The sequence below is a fragment of the Ursus arctos genome, unplaced genomic scaffold, assembly GCF_023065955.2.
Source record: "Ursus arctos isolate Adak ecotype North America unplaced genomic scaffold, UrsArc2.0 scaffold_24, whole genome shotgun sequence".
NCBI classification, from domain to species: Eukaryota; Metazoa; Chordata; class Mammalia; order Carnivora; family Ursidae; genus Ursus; species Ursus arctos.
The window spans coordinates 23,380,166-23,401,235 of record NW_026622919.1 but is presented as its reverse complement, the minus strand read 5'-3'; the positions used below and the strand labels follow the sequence as shown (position 1 = coordinate 23,401,235).

The 21,070-nt window shown below is 56.7% G+C and overlaps 3 protein-coding genes across 4 annotated transcripts; all 3 read left to right on the top strand.

The window, feature by feature from the left end:
* The first annotated feature begins 1,567 nt into the window (after positions 1 to 1,567).
* HOXB9 (homeobox B9) lies at positions 1,568 to 6,840 on the top strand. The gene is made up of 2 exons (XM_026513071.4): positions 1,568 to 2,176; positions 4,833 to 6,840. The coding sequence occupies exons 1-2, from the start codon at positions 1,660 to 1,662 to the stop codon at positions 5,066 to 5,068; spliced, it is 753 nt and encodes a 250-aa protein (XP_026368856.1). The 5' UTR covers positions 1,568 to 1,659; the 3' UTR covers positions 5,069 to 6,840.
* Positions 6,841 to 13,332: 6,492 nt separating this feature from the next.
* On the top strand, positions 13,333 to 15,820 carry HOXB8 (homeobox B8). Of its 2 annotated transcripts, none has more exons than XM_026513068.4 (2): positions 13,333 to 13,756; positions 14,687 to 15,820. In XM_026513068.4, exons 1-2 carry the CDS (start codon positions 13,333 to 13,335, stop codon positions 14,989 to 14,991), a joined length of 729 nt encoding a protein of 242 aa, XP_026368853.1. In that variant the 3' UTR covers positions 14,992 to 15,820. The 2 variants fall into 2 exon arrangements, with proteins under 2 accessions (XP_026368853.1, XP_026368852.1); XM_026513067.4 differs by having other exon boundaries at positions 14,684 to 15,820.
* A 1,263-nt stretch (positions 15,821 to 17,083) lies between these two features.
* Positions 17,084 to 20,591, top strand: HOXB7 (homeobox B7). The gene is made up of 2 exons (XM_026513069.4): positions 17,084 to 17,619; positions 19,760 to 20,591. Exons 1-2 carry the CDS (start codon positions 17,220 to 17,222, stop codon positions 20,011 to 20,013), a joined length of 654 nt encoding a protein of 217 aa, XP_026368854.2. The 5' UTR covers positions 17,084 to 17,219; the 3' UTR covers positions 20,014 to 20,591.
* Positions 20,592 to 21,070: the final 479 nt, after the last annotated feature.

Genomic DNA, 21,070 nt, shown 5'->3' with positions numbered 1-21,070 from the left:
GCAATGCTGAGAAAACCCACCCCAGCCTGCTCCTACAACCCAACCGGAGGAGAATCTCATCTGTCCCAGGGCTGCGCCTCCCTGTCCCTGTGCGTCCACACCACAAGAAGCGGCTATACCCAGGGCAGAAGCTGGAGGAGCAGCGGCTGGGAGATGAGCCAGGAAGCCAGCCGGTGGCCCCAGGGGAGTCCAGGCGCAGGGCTGCAGAGTAGATACCAATAAAACAGCCTATCTGAACGCTCCAGCCAGAGTTCACAGGAGGGAAGGCGACGGGTGGTTGGGAGACTGACCCGCAGGCTGTCTACACTGGTACCCAATACCAATATTTGGAAATCTATCAGGACCACAATGCCTGGAGAGAGGAGCCATCCAGAAGAAGCGAAAACTCACTGGTCCCCTTCTTCCCTGGGTGTAAGGGGATATAACCGTGGGACCCCTTCCCATACCTCTGCTCTGCTGACACCTTAGGGAAGTTCTGTTAACCCTTTCTCACATTCAGCTTTCCCAATGGGCAATTTTAAGGGCCTGTGTGGTTATTGGGGAAGGAAAGGAGTCATGGCTATGCCCCCACCCCCGGGCTCCATACTTGCCTCTGAGCAGGGCCAGAGAGAGGCCCAAGAAATTTAAAGGAGCTGTGGCTAGTTGGATTAAACTCTTCCAGAGGCTCAACTTTCCAGAGCCTGATGAATACCTTTAACCTCACATAGGTTCTAATTTTAGGATAGCTAAATTTTAAGACCAGATCATTGGACACTCACCCCTTTTTATTCTCCTTTCTCCTCTCTCAGCTACGGAGGGGTCAGGAGAAGCTCCCAGGCCTGTAAACCTCCCAACATGGTCACAGAGAACCCTCCAAAGCGGATAACGCCCTATAAAACCCCCCAACTTCTCTCCCATCCCCTTTACTTCATCTCCAGTGGATTGCCGCTGCACTGCTGTTTAATAAACATCTTATGTCAAGGGGACAGAGGAGAGGAAACGAGGCCTGCGGGGTGGAGTGGCAATGCGTTTGAGGTGGAGGGGGGCAGGACGACCTCCTCTTTATGCTGTGGGCCTCTCCGTCTGCGCCCCAGGCTGGCTCTCTCCCTCCCTCTGCCCAGCTCTCCCTCTCTTCCTCCCGGACCCGCCTGGGGAGAGGGCTCCACAGCCTGCATCCCTCCCGAGGCAGCCCGCTGCTTTCCCTCCGCCTCTCCTCCGCCCCCGCCGCCCCATGTCGAGAACAACCCCCCTTCCTGCAAAAGGGGGGGGCGGGCGGGCGGGCGGCCGGCAGCTCCGGCTGAGGTTACGTGGCCGCCGGAGCCCTGACGTGATAGCACATTGCATCAGCATAAAACAATCCATCCTCGATATGGAATGCGGTGAGGACGGATGACAGCGAGAGCGCAGCCCCCTCGCCCGATTGATTTATGTCGGAGCTGACGCTTTATCAGGCAGTCGGAAAAACTTTGACCAATCATTTTGCAAGGAGCGCTGAGCCGGGCTGCTCCACTGTACTTTGTTGGCTGAGAAGTTGAGCAGGGGGTGGGGGTGGGAGGGTGGGGGGCTGGGGGGGTCGCGTCCGAAAGCCCTCACACCGGTCTGGGTGCCACCTCTCCCTGCTTGGGCGCCGCCGCGCGAGCGCTTCCCTTCCCCCTGCGAGCGCCCGGATAATGTCTGAGAATGTCCATTTCTGGGACGCTTAGCAGCTATTATGTCGACTCGATCATAAGTCACGAGAGTGAGGACGCTCCTCCAGCCAAGTTTCCTTCCGGCCAGTACGCGAGCCCCCGGCAGCCGGGCCACGCGGAGCACCTGGAGTTCCCCTCGTGCAGCTTCCAGCCCAAAGCGCCGGTGTTCGGCGCCTCCTGGGCGCCGCTGAGCCCGCACGCGTCCGGGAGCCTGCCGTCCGTCTACCACCCCTACCTGCAGCCCCAGGGCGTCCCGCCGGCCGAGAGCAGGTACCTCCGCACCTGGCTGGAGCCCGCGCCGCGCGGCGAAGCTGCTCCCGGGCAGGGCCAGGCGGCGGTGAAGGCGGAGCCGCTGCTGGGCGCGCCTGGGGAGCTGCTCAAACAGGGCACGCCCGAGTACAGTTTGGAAACTTCGGCGGGCAGGGAGGCCGTCCTGTCTAATCAAAGACCCGGCTACGGGGACAATAAAATTTGCGAAGGAAGCGAGGACAAAGAGAGGCCGGATCAAAGTAAGTTATAAAAAGTGAGGAAATACCAGGCCGAAGGCCAGGCGAGGGGGAGGGGAGGGGAGAGGCAATAAACTGCGGACAATGTGAAGGGAGACCGCAGCGGTGGCGGGAGAGCGAGCGGGGGAGGAGGGAAGAGGGAGGAAGGAGGCAAGCAAGCGGGGTGCCCCCGAAGGGGAGACTGAGGCCGCGGGAGGAGCGCCGCCCCCACTGCTCCGCGTCCGGGAGGGAACTGGGGCGCAGGCACCACCTCGCGGCTCTCTCGGCCTCCCTTCCCCCACTCCCCCGGGGCTGGGGCTCAGAGCCCGGGAGGAGGCGGACGACGGCCGGCCGGGAGAGGGGCTGGCGGGGCCGGGGACCGGGCGGCAGCCAGCGAGGCCGAGAGCCCGCGCGGGCGAGGGCGGGAGCGCACGGGGCTGCCCGGGGCCGCGCGGCTGGCAGAGCTCCCCGCGCCACGCGCAGACCGTAAAAACCGGCCAAGGGGAAGTGGGAGGGGGCTCATTAGGATTTTATTTGCGATGCAACAGCTTGGCGGAGGATTGTTCCTAGCGGATCTCAAGCAGTAGCCGCTCAGGGTCCGCTGCCGGCGCCGGGAGGGGCGGGGAAGCCCAGGACCCGGTGACTGAGCCCCCTCCCCGGATGCGCCGGCCCCTCCCCGAGAGCCTTCCCTCCGGCCGCCCCCTCCCCTCCTTGGCATCCTCGCCCGGGCTGCAGCTTCCTTTTCTGTAGCCCCCGCTGCGCTCCGCGGGGCTCCCGAGCCCCAGCCGGAGCTGTCCGCCTCTCGGGGAGTCCGGGAATCGCTTCTGAACTTCGGGGCCGACAGCCAGAGTGGAGAAGGAGAGATCCCGAAGGGACCCTGGGGAGAGGAAGGGTGGGGGGAAGAGAGGCTTGCGGAAAGGCGGAGAACTTTACCCTCGGATGGTAGTTACTCCTCACCTCCCGCTCCTCCAGGACCCCAAGTCTGGCTAATTTCCAGGAGGTGCTGCTGGCTGGATGTGCGGTGGAGGGGGGGAGTTTCGTATTTTTTGTTTGTAAGGTCGAGAAAGGCAAATTGGTTGGGGGCTCTTAGCTTCAAACAATAACCCCCAGGCTGGCCGGAACAAGTCCTCACCCCTTACTCTTTTGGGGGAGTGAGGGCCGGATTTTTGTCCGTCTCTGCTTGCCCTGCCAGATTTCCCATCAACCTAGTGGCCCACAGGCCCTTTGGGGCGTCCTCATCTGCTCTAGGATAGTGAGCCGCCCCACTCCTCTGAGGTCCCTGCAGGGAGCCACCTCCTCCAGCCTGCCGGGGTTAAGAAGGAGAACTAGCGTTTGAGTAACACGGGCTCTTCCCAAAACCTCCCGGCTCGCACCCAAATAGACCCCCCACCCCAAACCCCCAAACTCTGCCTGGAAAGGCCATTACGGCAAGGCAGTGGTTTGGCTAGGATCAATTATTAACAGTTTTTTTCCTCTTTCATATTTAATGTGGCTGCGGGTCCCATCCCAGGCAATCACATTAAGGAAATAGCGCTGCGAATTGGTAAGACACGGTACTTAGTGTAGGAGGAACCAGATTATTTTTTAAAAAATATATTCAGTGCTTTCCATTTGGGGAGAAGAATCTAGCAAAGGGTGGCTGTTATTTTTAATTGGCTCTGCTTTATTTGGCAACTTTTCTGAGTTCGGGAGGGTAGGGAGAGAGACAGTAAAAAGGAGACAAGCCTGTATATATTTTTGTTCCCCCCCCCATTCAATTACCCCTTTCTCTGCTCCTCCTCGCCACAGGGAGTCAGTTAGAGTTAGGTGTGCTGTGAAGGGCTTTCTGTTACCCCCATACCATCCATGGCTCCCCACCTTGGGACTGGAGCAATCTTGCTTCCCAATTGCCCTGAACTTGCTTTACCCAAACTGCGAGCTGAGCAAGAGCAGAAAAGGAGAGACTATTGCAACCATAAGTTATCTGTGAGCCCCTGGCGCTCCCTTGTCCACAGGCCGGAGTTGATAAATGGTTGCAATTGGGTTGCATGTGAATTGGAGTGTGCTGGATGTTTGCGTCTCTAAGTGCAGACCCATGTTTGCAGTGTGTGTGTGGGGGGGGCAAGATATCTACAGACACACATGCCTGCTGCTATGTGGCTAAGAGATGCAAGCTTGTGATTAAGGCGGGGTGTACCCGGACTGGACTGGAGAGCCAGGAGGTCTCTCAGCTGTGGTGGAACAGAAGCCGCTCTCCCCCAGCCCAACCCTTCTCTAACCTCCCCCCAGACTTGCCAAGCCCAGGACCCTTCAGGTCAACCACCTCTGGTTAGTCTGGTGATGCCTGTTGGGGGCGGGGGGAGACTCTCTAGCCATGCTGGGCTTTGACCTGAGTCCCAATCAGTGGGGACCCAAGTGCAGAAGGAGAGTGAGAGAGAACCTGAGGCAGCCAAAGCTTTGGAAATGCTGAAAAGCCTGGTACGTGTTTGGCTCCACTCTGTCCAAGTAACCCTCACCAGAGGGTGTCAAGAGCAACCCCTGGCCCATCTCTGGGACCCTTTCTGGGAACTTGAAGGCCCAGGTCCCCTCTCTGCAAAGCAAGATGGGGAGTGGAGGCCAGGGGTACCTTCTCTTGGAAGGAGAACGTGGGGGCCTTCACCCCCCCTTCCTTTCTTTGATTCTATCGCTGCTTCTCTTTCAGCCAACCCCTCCGCCAACTGGCTGCACGCTCGCTCTTCCCGGAAAAAGCGCTGTCCCTACACCAAGTACCAGACGCTGGAGCTAGAGAAGGAGTTTCTGTTCAATATGTACCTCACCAGGGACCGTAGGCACGAAGTGGCCAGACTCCTCAATCTGAGTGAGAGACAAGTCAAAATCTGGTTTCAGAACCGGCGGATGAAAATGAAGAAAATGAATAAGGAACAGGGCAAAGAGTGAAGACCCCCCCAGCCCTCCCCGCCCCTTCCCCATCTCACGCGTATTTATAAGTGATGGCGACAGGGCCAGTGCTGTCTGGGATGTATTCAAGTGAATGGGGAAGGGAGTCTTTCTCCTCCAAGTCCTTTTCCGCATCTAAAGCATCTCCTTTCCTTTGCCCTTAACCTGTCCTTCTCTTCTCCTTGAGCCTCAGAAGGAAGTTTTGTTGATTTAGAAGGTAGACATGTAGTTGGCTTCTAACAAGGCGATGGGCCACAAGGAGAGAGAGACCCTAGTTGAGCCCCTAGCAACCCCCCTTAATTTTTCTGGGAAGCCCCAGCCCCTCACTTCCAGCCTACCTATTTCCACACCCTACCAGCACCTTTCCCAAAGTCACCCAGGGACACTCCAACTGCCTACAGCCCAACAGAAGCCCACACCCATAAAGCCTGGAGCCCACAGTAATAACGGGGAAAGCTCACAGCCAACACTCAAATGAAGTGACACCCCAAATACGGACCATCACACCCCAAGTCTGGCAGAACAGTCCTCAGACCACCAGCACGCCCAGATTTTACCCTTGACACAAATACACATTAAGAAAATATCTAGAGACATTCCTGAATGAGGCTCTGTAGCCCAAAGGGCTCAGCATCACCATACCATCTCTATGGAATCCCCAACGGTACCCTCTCTGGACCCAAGGCCAAATGGGGGTAAGCTCAGCCCCCAAGCTGGTGGGGGAGAAGGGCCAAGGAAAGGCAGCAGTGGTCTTATGACGGTATCTTAAGAGTTATGAAGGTGTTACACACACACACACACACACACACACACACACACACATTTTGTTGCAGGAAATGTTTAATTCTGCATGTTGTTTTCCTCTCCTTCCAACAAAAGGAGGTCAAATCGGGTCGTAAGCCTTGACAATGTCGTCTGTCTGTTCATCTGTGCCCCGCTTGACAGAGACTGTAGCTTCTCTTGCTCTCCGTCCACATCCTCCCCAGCTCTGAAATCAGCTCTGTTCGGCCAAATCCACCTTGCATCAGCGAGTCAAGCTGCTCCTTGTAGAAACACCCCCCCCCCATCCACCCTCCATCCCCTGCTAGCTCAACCCTACCAGAGGCAGGAAAGGCAGGTCGGGAGAGTCCTACTGAGAATTTATTGTGAGTCGATTCCGAGGAGCTCCCTTCCGGGATAACTTGTGGAGGACCGGGAGGAGCAAAGGCTCCAGCCGGGGAGCCTGGCGCATTCCTCCCCATCCTGCCAAGGTCTCAACCCAAGCGGAGGAGCCCCGGACTCGGCCGCTGCCCGCCCCAGCGCAGAACGAGACCTGGCGCCAGGCTTTGCCTCCCGCCACTCGGGCCTGGCTGGCGGTCTGCTCGGCTGCTGCCCGTGCTTGTAGGGAACGCGGTCCCGCGTGCAAAGGAAAGAGGCCAAATCGCACCTAAGCATTGGGCCGAAGCTTACTCTCTGTTTCCCTTCTTCCCCTTGCTCCCCCATCTGTCCAGTCCCCTTCAATTCCATGAACTCTTCTTGCTCCTGCTTCTCCCGACCCTGCAAGGGGGGACATTCCAGTAGAACTTTTTTTGCTTTGTCGGTGGCTGTCGTGAAATTGTGCTGTGTTTTGTGATTTCTTTGGGGGTGATCGTCTGGTCTGTTTTCAGTTGTCGCTTATATGGGAGGGTTGTGGGTGGGAAAGGGGAGGGCGAGGGGCCTAGAGCTCTGATTGTTTTGGAAGAAAAAAAAAACAAGAAAGAACAAAAAAAATATATATCACTCTAGAAAATAAATCTCTCCTTGTGTCTCATTCTGTGTTGGCTCTCCTCACCTGGCCAGAGGTAGAGATCCTAGTTCCAGGAGGGTAGCTGGGAAAAAAAAGAGAGACTTCTGTGTCCAAGAGACGTCTCCTTAGACCTTGCAAAGCAGGCTTCCTGGCGGAGCTGAGAACTGGTCTGGACCCAAGGTCCCAAGACCTCTGCTTAAAGTGAGCAAGAGCCTTCCAACAGGAGAGCTGGGAGACCCGAGTGGGGTGGAAGGAAAGATGAGGGGTTTGGAGAGGGGTCTGGGTCTGCAGTGAGCAATGAGATCTTCCTCGAAAGTGGCCTTGGAGACCTCCCTACCAACTCCAGAGCCAGAGGGAAGGCACGGCCTGCGCTGCTACTCCTGGAAGCGGTTCCTCTCAGCTGGCCGAGAACATCACCTTGGTTTGGCCACTTAAAAAGAGCATGCAAGGGGGGAAGGCACTAACTTCCTTCAGCCATTCCCTGTAGCCGGGCTACTGGGTGTAGAGAGAGGCCTTAGGAAAGCCAGGCTGTCCTTCCTTCCACTCAAAAGGAGTGACCCTCCGAGGGTTCCGGCCCCCACTCGGAGTTTGAGGCTCCAATTTGAGCCACGGGGTAGCAGCCTTGGTGTAAGGCGGGTGGAGTTCGGTAGAGGGAGAGGCCTGGGCAGGCAGCTCCCGTAGATAGGCAGGGACAGGAGAAGTGTCTCGGGAGAAAAAAAAAAAATCACTCCCCAGTCGGACCCCAAAACTAAATTCGGTTTCCAGAGGCATCTTTCTGTCCCTATCAGACAGTGGTGTCCCCGCCAGAGCCTCTTAGGAAGACCGCTGCTCCCCGCGGCCTTGCCTGTGTGAGCCAGGCGCTGGGCTTGGGCTTCTGCCCGGCTGGCGGGCTGGCGCGGGGGAACCGGCCGCCCGCTGGAGCCTCCCGCCAGGCCCACCCCGGCGGCGCTGCCGCCCGCCGAGCCCCCGAGGGTTGGGGGAGAGGTGGGGACAAAGCGTGGCCCGAGTGAGAGGTGCCTGGAAGTGAAAAGGCCAGGCCTACCCCTCTCCAGCGAACGAAAGATACAATCGGACAGATAGCCAAAGGCAGGAGAAGGCGAAGCTCCTGGGTACGGCACTGGGTACGGTCCCGGGACCGCATCCTCCAAGGAGGGTTCCATTCGGGTTATAAAATGAATCTGGCTTTAGAGCTTGTGTAGACTAGGCTCCCTCCCCATCCTGGGCTCCCTGGAGCCAGCCGGCGCGGAGGGTGAGCCGAGCAGGCAAGCTTCCGCCGAGAGGAAAGGCAAAGGCGCGGCTGGAACCGGACGGAGAGCGGCGGGGCAGGGGGCGAGGCCTCCCGGGGAAGCCTCCGGCGGCGTCTGGATCCCGAGCCGGGGGTGGCTTCTTTAAAGACAAACAAAGGCGAAGATGCGGAGGCTGGGAAGCCGGAGATGGGGAAATCTGTTGTCATAAAAGAGAGCGAGAGATTCAGAGAGGGAGACAGCGAGAGTGCGAGACGGAGAAGCCGGGAGAGGAATTCAATGCCGTGCGCGCAGCAATAAAAGAATATGACCGCTATAAAAGTTTATAGCGTATAAATTTCTGAAGGTTAAGAAACTAAACAGCAGCAAAGCAAACAGTGAGGGGAAACTTTCCGGAGCTGCGAGAGCCGCAGCTGGGCCTGGGCTCTGGGGCTGGCGGGCGAATGGGTGGGCCAAGCTCCGGGGCCCCCACCCTCACTCGCCCAGGCCGCGGGGCTGGGGGTTTCCGGGCGCCCCAGGGGGCAAAGAGGGGAGAAGAGGGACAGGGGAGGGGAGAACACTTTGTTGTCACACATGCTTCAGAGAACGCAATTCGGACTCTCGTCTTTGTTCTTCACACCCCCTCCAGAATCGGGCGTCATAAACGAGAAGCCCCCTGAGCACACACACACACACACACACACACACACACACACACACGGGTCCGGCGGGGCCAGACGTCTGGGCGCGGGCAGCCTCTTGATCCTTTTACAGCCGCCTCCAACCGTCCCAGGCCTCCCCCCCCCCAAAAAAAAGCCCAATTGTTTCTTCTCAGAATTTGAAACAATCGTGTTGGGTTTGAAAAGTGCTCGGCTTCCCCCTTTTACGGGCCATAAACGGCGCACTGCCTGGCGGTGTCCGCCAGAAATTAGGGGCGGGGGGGGGGGGCAGGGGTAAGTAGGAGAGGAAAAAAGCTTATGGTTTCTTTTTTTCTCTCTCTAACCCCCTTGCCTTTTTTTTTTTTTAGCTTATATGCACAATTTCATGAGCCATTTCCTGATTTCCGATGCCTTTTCTCTCGCCTGCTCTCGTTTCCCTGCCCCTTTTCTGCTAATAATGAAAGTTTCTCCCGCATGTCGCCTTGGTGGCTGGCTCTCCGAAGAAACCGGCCGAGCCGGAGGCGGCGGCGGCGCCTTTTCTCAGGACGACCGCTAGATGGCACCCTTGCTCCACGCGAAAATCCCCGGTGCGGCGGCTGCGGACTCTCGCGGAGGCACCTCGCACCTTGGTCGGCCCTGAATCTGTGAACTGAGCGCTACCAAAAGTCATGAATAATTTGCGCGTAATAAAAATATAGGGTTCATTATGGCCGTTTCCCCAATTTTATAGATTTCAGATATAGCGTATTGCCCCCCTCCCCTCAAATGGTCAATTTTCTGAATTTCCCTCAGGAGGAGGTCTCAGTGCTTCTCACCGTTTCTGTGGTCGGTAGGGCAACAAATGCATGAAAACGGGGAAGAAGAAGAAGAAGAATAGGAAAATGGGCAAAATAAAAGAGGAGAAGTGGTTCGGAAAAATGAGATTTTCTGGGAGGGGGGCTAGAGGAATGTCTGCGGATGCGGATGCAGGTCAGGTGAAAGGGGCGAGCGGGTAGAAGAAGGTCGGATGGAGAGGGAACTGCCCCGAAACGGGATCAGCAGCAGAGGGAACCGGGTGAGCCAGCCCGGGGTGTGGGGGTATAATTTGGGGGCGGATGGAATGGATCCCCGGCTTCGGTGGGGATTCGGAGGTGCCCACGGCCGGCGGGGCTGGTCAGCACCGACAGAGGCTGCAGAGCCTTTGTACGTGTCTGGGGCTGGGCGCGCGCCGGGTGACCCAGGCGCGGGGCAGGGGCTCCCCAGAACGGCGGGCGAGGCGTGGGGAGGTCTCGTATGTTTTCTCGGTTGTTCTGCGCGCCCCAAGTTGGGCAAGCCAAAAAAAAAAGTGTGCGTTTTCCGGATGGATGTGGGGGCAGGCACGGCGGCAGGAAGCAGGAGCTCGGTTCTCTCCACGTTCCGTGGTTTCCAGGTGAGAGCTCGGGCTCCGTGCGCCGCGGCCCCGGCAAACCTAGGGGACAAGGGTCCTTTGGCAATTTAGCAGCTGGAGGCCTGGACTCGGGCAATTTTCCTTCTGAGACCCGCGCATTGTCAGCCCATAACCCTTTTAATTCTAAATCTCCCATTTCCTCCCAGCCCAGCCTGATCCGTATCCCCCGTCCGGACAAACCTGCCTGAAACACACACACCCCTCCTTAAAATTAGCCCCGCCGCGGTCTCTCTTCTCTTCCCCCAGGACCTGGTGCAAAGAGGCAAGCGGAGTTTCTTCTCAACTTGAGTTTCTCTAATAAATCTGCGCTCCGTTGGGTGTTTATAAATTATCTCCCCGCTCTTTCTTGTTTTTTCTTATAATAGAAACATTTTCCTTCCATCAGGAATTTCTGGCACAGTGTAGGGATGATTTAGAACAAGCCATTGAATTTCTACCTCACCGGTGAGTCCTCAAATCATGACCATAAAATCCCCCGCACTTGATAAAAATGTTCTCTTCGGCAACAACTTAACTCTGCTTTCCGCTGCCTCACCGCCCCCTCAGCCTCGCACTGAAAATCCAAGACCCTGGTTCTCTCCCCTCCTCTTCTCCGTTCTCTTCCTCCCTTTCAGCCCCTCTCCCATTCTCCCGATTCACTTTTGAAGGTCTAAGGGACTCTACTGGGAACTTCCCCTTGGAAAAAGCTGACGGGTTCATTTTTACAAAGGTTGGGGTACGTGGGATCCCCCCAAAGCCCCTTTCCAAAGTGAACCACTCTCTGGTGAATAAACAATGGCTTGAATGTATTTAGGGAGCCTCTACCTTTGTTACTAGAAATTTTCCTTCTTTTTCCCTCTTTCCCTCCCTTCTTTCTTTCCTTTCCTTGGCCAGTGAGCCGATTCAGGAGGCCATGGGACCCTGAGCCTGGGGCCTTCGAAAACCTGGCCGCCCCCCTCAGTAGGCCCGGTAGGCTGGGGAAGGCAAAGGCAGGAGAGGGTGGTACCCAGTCAGCTGGGCCTTGTAGGCTGTGCCTCAGCCCCAGGTCCTCAGGGCTGGAGAGGGAGTTGGGTTTAACTACAGACTCCCCCAGGGGAGAGGAGAGAAAATGGGGGAACTCCGTGGCCTTGCTGGATCCCAATCCCCTAGACCCCAAGGTCAGTTTAGGTAGTGATGATGGCTCAAAGGACGCTGAAAGCTACAAGGTGCCCCTGCCCCATACCTACACTCTGCAGCCTCTACCTAGAGCAGAGGAGAGGACAGGACGGCAAGCCTCAAGACCAAGCACCTGGGCCTCAGTGTCCAGCAGCGGCCTCCTCAGCCCTTCCCTCCCCTTGATGTGATGGGCTCGGTGGTGCCCTCTCACCCTAGGGTGCCACAGAAGGTGTGGAGAGCTGGCCTGGAATGTGGGGGGCCAGTTGAGCTTGGTTAATAGGTCCCAAGGCCTGGGTGCAGGAGTGGGACACCCCAGCTGGGCGTCATCCTGCCAGTGGCACCAGGCCCCTCTCCCATCACACAAAGTTGGTTCCCCGAAGCGCTGACTGGAGACCCTCCTCTCCATCCCAGCACTTCTCTGCAGGCCAAGGAGGTTGTACAAAATTGTGGGTTTGGTGGTCGCAGGGTGAACTTCGCTCCCTGCTTCCCCACTGCCCATTAACCAGAAAGTTTCTTTCCCCCCTCCTGGTACTCCTCATGCCCTGCGGGACCCCTTCTCCAAAGAAAATCCTTGCTTGTTTGTTTAATGAGGGAAAGTTGGTGAGTGGCCTGGGTGGGGCAGAGAGGAGGTGGTTTGGGGGCTGGGGGGGGGGTAGGGGCAGGTGCTGGCCACAGCTGAAGGAGGTGAAAATCTCAGAAAAGTCACCGTTTGCGCCGAAAAAACCCATAATCGTTCTCATTTCGGCTTCGTCACCCCCACCGCGCTGCAGTCGGGCGGCGGGGCGTTCGAAGCTGCAGTTTTATAGCTGTAGAGGAAAGAACTCGTAAAATGCTAACAGCTTTTATGCGCTGCGGCATAAACAACAACAGACTCCGGCTTTATTGCGTTTTATAGTTTGTTAAAGAGTTTACAGCCGTTTTTGGGGGGCCGGTTACCCAGCCAATTCTCTCCACACGATAGTTAAACCTTTATCAATAATAAGGAAATTGATCATTAAAGCCTTAAATATGACTACCTCGTTTGTTTGAAAATATGTTTAGGAGAGGAAGCTGTATGATTTGATAACTTGTATTAAAATACCAATTACATTTATAGGACCTTTTAAAACTCGGCGCAATTAAACCGTGTTCTTTTACATTTTTCCGAAGCGACCCTGACATTTAAAAAGACTCCAACTGCCTCGTTAAAATCGCGAAATTAACAGCGTGCCTACGCCTGGCGCGCTGTGTATGTGTGTGTGCGTGTTTTTTTCCGTGACTCCCCCACATCAGTCTTTGGGGGTGGTCTGCGAAGGTATTTGATTTGTTGTGAGGCGAGAGATATCTCATTAATGTAGGTAGTTAAACAGATTTAATCCGTATTCATTCTCTCTCTCACCCCCTCTCCCTCTCCCCCTCTCTCCCCCTCTCCCCCTCGCTCTCCCTGGGTGTTTTTTTTTCTTCCCCTCCTTTTTTTTTTTTTTTCCGCTCTCTCCTCACTCCCTGGCGCTCTCTCGCTCTAGCTCTCTCTCTCGCTCGCTCTCTCTCGCTCGCACCCTCGCTCTGCGTTCTGTCCGGGAGGAGTACGGAGAAGCCAATAGGATGCGGGGTTTCTAATGGATGCAAATGATCATGAAAAGACAGTGCAAAATATGAAACAACTCATTTGCAGGGAAGTAAATCACCGAAAACTGTTTATGAACTGGCATCCCTTCTTCGAAATGTAAAGCGAGGACCTCTTTAAGTGGCGGTATATTTTTGTTTGGGGGGTGGGGGGTGGGGGGAGGGCGAGCGAGCCGCGGCTGCCATGCAAGCTTAGACTTTTGGAGGCTTCGCTGTCCTTTTCTATTCCTGGAAATCACAAAAAGTGTGGCGGCTTCGAGATCTTCTTCGCCTTTTCTTTCTTTTCTTTTTTTCCCCCTCCTCCCTTTCCCTCTCCTTTCCTGGCGAGGGTGACTAGGAGCCGGCGAATCCGCGTTTTTTTCTCTCTCTCTCCCTCCCTTTCCCCCTCCCCACCCCCTCCCCAACAGCCCCCAACTACAGCCGCCGCCGCCGCCGCCGCCTCAAAATTCAATAAAATGAGCTCTTATTTCGTCAACTCACTGTTCTCCAAATACAAAACCGGGGAGTCCCTGCGCCCCAATTATTATGACTGCGGCTTCGCCCAGGACCTGGGCGGCCGACCCACCGTGGTGTACGGTCCCAGCAGCGGCGGCAGCTTCCAGCACCCGTCGCAAATCCAGGAGTTCTACCACGGGCCGTCGTCGCTGTCCACCGCTCCCTACCAGCAGAACCCGTGCGCCGTGGCGTGCCACGGGGACCCGGGCAACTTCTACGGCTACGACCCGTTGCAGCGGCAGAGCCTGTTCGGTGCGCAGGATCCAGACCTGGTGCAGTACGCCGACTGCAAGCTCGCCGCCGCCAGCGGCCTGGGCGAGGAGGCCGAGGGTTCAGAGCAGAGTCCGTCGCCCACACAGCTCTTCCCCTGGATGCGCCCGCAAGGTGAGCTCGCGTCGGGGCCGGCCGGGGCGGAGGGGAGACCGGAGGGCCCGAGGCCGGGCAGGGGGCCGGGCAGGCCGGGAGCATTTCCTCCAGCTCCTGGAAGACGTCCCTGCTCCGTTCCGATCGCCTCCCACTTCTTTCCTCTTTCCTCCCTCCTTCCCTCCCTCCCTCCCTTCCTCCCTCTCTTCCTTCCTTCTTTCCTTCCTTCCTTCCTCCCTTCCTTCCTTCCTTCTTTCCTTCCTTCCCTCCCTTCTTCCTCCCTCCCTCCCTCCCTCCCTCCCTTCCTTCCTTCCTTCCTATCTTTTTTGTTTCCCTTGAAGGGGGGTCGCTAAGAGACATTTCCTGAATCCATAAACCCCTCACCCTGCCTTAGTTTTCTTCTTCTCGTCCTTTTTTCCCTCTTTTACTGTTTTATGGGGGTAGTGGAGAGAGGGTGGTGGGAGTGGGGGCGCTCAACTTTTGCACTTCTCAATTGCTTTATAGTTTAATTACCCTGAAGAAACTTTTCTTCTGGGGCAGAGGCTCTGGGGGCTTTTCAAGGTGGGTCCATTCGTCCCCATCCCGTCTTTTTTTATTCTTATTTCCCCCCTCCTTCACATCCTTCCTTCTAAAGTTTATGGCACTTTTAATAGATTTGAACCACCCTCACCCAACTCTCTGGTGCTGGTTACCAGAGGAGGGGGCTCCCCCTTTCTGGCTCCCTTAGATTCAGTGGTGTCTGGTCCCTCTCACTACCCCCCCACACCGCTGACCGCGGCCTCCCAGCGCCCCCGCCCCTGCACGGGGTAGAAGGTTCCCTGCCCTTATTATACTGGTCTCCTAGGCTGGTTCACGAATCTTCCAACCTTCTCCTTCTCTGCCCCCTCCCCCACCTTCCCTTCCCCCCGCCCCCCCCCGCCCCGGTCTCGCCTTTTCCCCCATTCCCAGCAGCCGCCGGACGCAGGCGAGGCCGACAGACCTACAGCCGCTACCAGACCCTGGAGCTGGAGAAGGAGTTCCTATTTAATCCCTATCTGACTCGCAAGCGGCGGATCGAGGTATCGCATGCGCTGGGACTGACAGAGAGACAGGTCAAAATCTGGTTCCAGAACCGGAGGATGAAGTGGAAAAAAGAGAACAACAAAGACAAGTTCCCCAGTAGCAAATGCGAGCAGGAGGAGCTGGAGAAACAGAAGCTGGAGCGGGCCCCGGAGGCGGCGGACGAGGGCGACGCGCAGAAGGGCGACAAGAAGTAGGCTCCAGCTGGGACTGCCAGGGCCGCGGCCGCCCTCCGTCCGTGGGTCCCCCGACCACGCCACCGCCGTCGCCCGCCCCCGCCCGAGAGAGCTCTGGCCCCGCGAGCGGGGCCCGGAGCCCGGCCTCCCGCTGCAGCGTCCCCCGCCGCGCCAGTCCCCGCTAGTGGTAGTATCTCGTAATAGCTTCTGTGTGTGAGCTGCCGTGGATCTCCTTCCCTTCTCTTGGGGGCCGGGGGGGAAAGAAAAGGATTTTAAGCAAGGACTCCCTCGCCCTGCGAGGGTGAGCGGCTGCGGCCTGGCTGAGCCCCCCACGCCCCCGCCCCATGTAAAAAGCCTCCTTGTGCAATGGTCTTTTTTCCTTTGAACGTGCTTCTTTGTAATGACCGAGGTACCGATTTCTGCTAAGTTCTCCCAACAACATGAAACTGCCTATTCACGCCGTAATTCTTTCTGTCTCCCTCTCCTCTCTCTCTCTCTCTTCTCTCTCTCTCTCTCTCCGTCCTCATTTCTCCCTCCCAACCCCTCTCTCCCCGCTGCCCTCCCTAGCTCGCTGGCTTTCTCTCTTGCTTCTCTCTTTTCCTCCCCCCCCTTTGGTTTGGCAATTTCGTCTTAAGTGTTTCTCAAAAGAGGTTACTTTAGTTAGCATGCGCGCTGTGGGCAATTGTTAAAAGTGTTCTTAGGTTTACTGTGAAGAGAATGTATCCTGTATCCGTGAATTGCTTTATTGGGGGGTGGGAGGGCTAATTATATATTTTGTTGTTCCTCTATACTTTGTTCTGTTGTCTGCGCCTGAAAAGGGCGGAAGAGTTACAATAAAGTTTACAAGCGAGAACCCGAGACTGGCCCGGCCCGCGCTCCTCATTTGCCCCCGGCGCCTTGCAGAGCTGGGGGGAGTCGGTCACCGGGCTCCTGCGCCCGCCAGGCCAGGCAGCCCAAAGGAGGGGGCGGGGGCTGGAGGCAGGTGGTGCGAGTCCCTTGGCCCAGGGGCGCAGGGGTTGAGGGAGGCGGCTGCGCCTGATTGGAGGAGAGAGGGACGGGGGAGGGGAGCCCAGAGAAACCCCCTCCCTTCGCGTTCCGAGGCTGCCGGCGCGAGACCCAGGCGCCCAGGCCACGCTGGAGAGATGCGCCGGGGCTGGTGGCTGTATCCCCCACCACCTCCCCCTTTGTTTCTGTGGGCCCTGTCCTGTTTGTGCGTGGGGGGGGGGAAGGGTGGATAAATGTGTAGTGCAGGGCCGCTGAACAAGCTTATATATTTATTTTTCTCGGATTGGTGGGTGGTGGTGGGGAGCAAGGGGAGAGGAGAGATGCTCTTCTCCGCCTCTCCCTCTCTACGACTTGCCCACCTTCGCCCAGCACCGAGGTCATGGCTCGCCGCCTTCCTTCTTCGCTGCCCCGGCTTCTCCGGTAGCCACGCTCGACTGAGGCATCCGCCTCCCGGAACCAGGAGAGCAGTATACCCAGGCCGCCCTCCTCCCTTCCTTTCTCTTCCCACCCACCCCACCCCCTTCCTTTTTTATTTTCAAACCTTTTTTTTTTTTTTTAAGCCACCAGAAACCGCAGCATCCAACGCCCGTGGGCTGGATCCCGCGCCTGTAGGAGCACCCACGAAGCCTCACTCCATCCCTGCCTGTATGTCTGGGGGCACCGAGAGCGAGCCAGGAGGCCAGGCTCACCTCCGCTCCTCACCTCGGGAGAACCGGACGAAGTTCCCCCAAAGGCCCAGCCAGGCTGAATTGGCACAGATTAATAAAGATCTGACCTGCCCCCCCCCACCCAGTTGCGGGCAATCTCTGCATTTGTTTCTCCTTGGGTAACCGGCTGGGGAGGTGGGGGGGGGGTGACAACACGGATCGCTCGGAGGTTATTTATTTTCCCTTCTACTCAATCCCTTCCTCCCCAAATCTCGCCTGCAAGCTGCCTCCAGCCCAAGGGGGTCGACAGCGGCCCTTGAGCCCCCAGCCCCAATCCACAGGGCTTGGCTTTCCCATTCATTATTGATCATATTTTATAAATCCAACGCCACACAATTTTTTCCACATTACCGGGAGCCGTGGGGAGGCTGCCCGGCCATTGGCGGAGGGGACGTCACGTGGGCGGGGTCACGTGGTCCGGAGAGGAAAAAGGGGGTCCTTTTTGGTGTAAATCTGGACTCTAATTCTGTAATATATCAAGGAATCTCGTAAAACCGACACTAAAACGTCCCTGCCTACAAATCATCCGGCCAAATTATGAGTTCATTGTATTATGCGAATGCTTTATTTTCTAAATATCCAGCCGCAAGTTCGGTTTTCGCTACCGGAGCCTTCCCTGAACAAACTTCTTGCGCGTTTGCTTCCAACCCCCAGCGCCCGGGCTATGGAGCGGGTTCGGGCGCTTCCTTCGCCGCCTCGATGCAGGGCTTGTACCCCGGCGGGGGGGGCATGGCGGGCCAGAGTGCAGGCGGCGTCTACGCGGCCGGCTACGGGCTCGAGCCGAGTTCCTTCAACATGCACTGCGCGCCCTTTGAGCAGAACCTCTCCGGGGTGTGTCCCGGCGACTCCGCCAAGGCGGCGGGCGCCAAGGAGCAGAGGGACTCGGACTTGGCGGCCGAGAGTAACTTCCGGATCTACCCCTGGATGCGAAGCTCAGGTAACGCCGCGCACCGAGCCATCCCGAGCCGCAGCGGCCCGGGCACGTTCCCCGGAAGGCGCCCCCTTCCCGGCCAAGTGCTCCTTTCCGCGTCCAGAGTGCTCCCGGTAGGAGGTCGGCCCTGGGGACGCGGCAGCCCTTCGGCCGCAACCCGGCGCGCCGCCCCCACCCCCATTTTTGCTCGGTGCTCTCAGGCTCCTTCTGCTCCCTTGGCGGATCTCTCTCCGCCGACGCCGTGGCGCTCCGAGCCCCCCGCCCGCCCCCCACCTTTCCTCCTGGCCTTTTAGCTTTAAATATTTATCAGCCGCGCCGGCACGGGCTGGAGACGAGGCCGTTTGTCTTGTGGAGGAAGGCTGGGGTTTGCAGAGAATAGCCATTAGGGTCTCCCCCCTCCCTTCCCCCTTCCCCCGCCGGGGATCTCAGCTCTGGGTGTGTCCCCCAGCCCCAGCTTGGAGGTCTGGGGGAGGGGGCCCGCAGCTCAGAGCAATTCTCCCCTCCCCCTTCCTTCCCAGCCAACCCCGCTCCCCCATTATTCCCTTCTGGACAATTAGAGGTGGGCTCTAGAGACTTGGCGGGAGGAGGGGGTATGAGAAGAGATGAAGATCCAGCCAGGGACACAGAGCCAGAGAGGCAGGTGGAGAGAGGGGGGCTGAGGCCAAGAGAGATGAGGCTCCTGACCCCCCAGTGAACTTGGGAAGGGGGAAGCAGAACTAGAGAAAGGGTCAGAAGCCTCGCAGGAGTCCAGCTGGCTTCCTCAGGTGCCCTTCCACGGGCTCCTAAGTGCCCCCTGGAGAACTGGCCAGAACCAAGTTTGCAGGTATCATTCCAGAAGGGTGAATGTCCTCTTAGGGGACAGACTACGACTCTGTGAAGCCAAATCACGAGTTAGAGAGTGCAGGCCACTGAGCCAACTGCTGCAGGAGCCCCAAGAGACCCGGGGCTGTCTGGGTTCTCCTGACTAGCCTGAACCAGACATCTTTCTTCATGCTGCCCTGGACTCAGGGGCCAACCCCAAGGTTCAGAAGGTCCAAGACTTGTGGTCAGAGCCTCCCCAGTCCGGTTAGAAGAAGCCCAGCTCTTACGCCATCAGTATTGGTGGTCACGGTCCCCATTACCTGTTTCATAATTCAACTGCCTTTCCAGTTGATTTATCAAAGCCCAAATTTTTCTGCTCGTAAACATCTCAGCTTGGCTTTTATCTGACTTGAAATTAGGGCCCCTAGGCTCTCCTCCCATGTCTACTTCCCAGGAGGGCTGGCACCAGCACCTCCCCCAGTACAACCTCCCCCACAGCTCCTCAGGGTTTTGGCCTAACCTGGAAAGCTCTCCTCTGCCCTTCAGCCCCCGCTCCCCAGATACTTCATGTTCCATCCCAAACCAGGCTGCTCTCTCCCCTGTGCCTTCCTGGAGGCCCAGAGATAGATTTGGAAAACTGGGTTGTCTGGGCAGGTGGGCAGGCAGCCTGGCCCTGTGTGTTCCTGAGCCACTGACTGGAAAAGAGTCCTCAGAGGGCAGCTGCTCTCAGGCCAACTCCACGCTCCAAGGAAATCTGCAAATTCTCACCTCCTCCTCATTCCACAACAGGCTCTGTGTGTGTGTGTGTGTGTGTGTGTGAGAGAGAGAGAGAGAGAGAGAGAGAGACTGGGTCTGTGAGGCTCCTTTGTTTCCTTTTCTTTTTTGGGAAAAGCACTCAGGCCAGGCCTAGAGCCCCACTCCAGGGGCACTTGCATGGTTTCCATTGCCTCTTACCCTAAAGACCATCAGAGTCCGTATCCAAAAGGGGAATCTTAGGGTGTCTGGTCTCAGGGATGATGGGAAGATTAACCTTCCTTCATCCCACATAGACCCCTTAGGTGCAGGGCCTTCAAAAGCCAACTGGTTAAATCTTGGGTTCAGAAGCCCTAAGCTGGAAGACTTTCTGGTTGGCAAATGGGGATGTTTGCCTCAGGAGGCCTCTAGAAACGCCTGCACATTGAGGGAAGAGGGAAGGCACACGTTGGGGAATGGAAAGTAAGAATGTGGTTTAGTGGGGAAATGGGCTCTTCCACCCACGGACCCCAAACCTAAGGGTCTGAGAGGGAGACGCTCTCCTGGTTTTTCCCACACGCACTGATTATTCTCCTTTACATACTGTGCGCAGGGACTGACCGAAAGCGAGGCCGCCAAACCTACACCCGTTATCAGACCCTGGAGCTGGAGAAGGAGTTTCACTACAATCGCTACCTGACGCGGCGAAGGCGCATCGAGATCGCGCACGCGCTCTGTCTCACCGAAAGACAGATCAAGATCTGGTTCCAGAACCGGCGCATGAAATGGAAAAAGGAGAACAAGACCGCGGGTCCTGGGGCCACAGGCCAGGACAAGGCCGAGGTGGAGGAGGACGAGGAAGAGTGAGCGCCTGAGAAAGGGCAGAGGAAGAGAGCCAGAAAGGGAGAGAGGGTGAAGCCCAGCTCTGAGAACTGAACCAGGAAACTCAAATTAAGTAGGGAAGGGGAAAACTATTTAAATAGTGGAAAGCAGTTTGAAGTTTTTTAAGGAGAGACGGTGAAATTCTGGTTTCTTAACACTGAAAAAAAATACTACCTATAGAAAAGTCCAGCGGGTTTGTTTTGTACGATGTGGGAAGAACATTACCGACCTGTTCTGTAGCTTTTCTGCCTCCCCTTTTCTATGTCGCTATTGTAAGGTCTTTGTAAAATCTTGCTGTTTTGTAAGCCCCTTTCTTTGATGCTGTCTTTGTGGTCTGTGGGTCTGGACTAATGTGTGTGGTTCCCTGTCCTCCTGAGCCCCCCGCCTTCCCAGTAGCAGACTGAAGGGGCCTTAGGGAGCCCCATGGACCCACCGACTAGCTCAAGTGTCCCCTCTGTGCACCTGGCCTGCCTAATGCTCTTTTGCTCCCTCCAGCCCCTGTGATCCTCTTTATATTGTATGTGTACCTGAAGGATGGAGAAATAAAACAATTTAAAAATGAACAGATGACCTATTTTCTGTGTTTCCCTAAAGTGGGGGGGGGGGCGCAGGGTTAGTCCTGCATCCCAGAGCCCCTTGGCTCCAACTTCTGCTGCTAGCCCTCTCTTTCTGTGCTGGGGTCTGCTCTTTTTCCTGGTGCACCTGGCTCTGGGGGCTGCCAACAAGTGAACCCCAACAGGACACACACACCTCCCTTTACCTTCTTTTACACATACTGGCATACGCAAATGCACAAATCACACACACTTACAGGCTGACATCACACATAAATAAATATATACATTGTCACAATACACACCCATATTCATATGTCCATAAATAAACACAGGGGCATTCACACATCCCAACTCTGCACTGGAACCCATGCGTTCACGTTCACACACACTCACAAGTAAACACACATTCACACTCACAGAGACATTTATACACACCAATGTACATTCACACACTGGCTTATAAACACAGATTCACATTTGCCCCC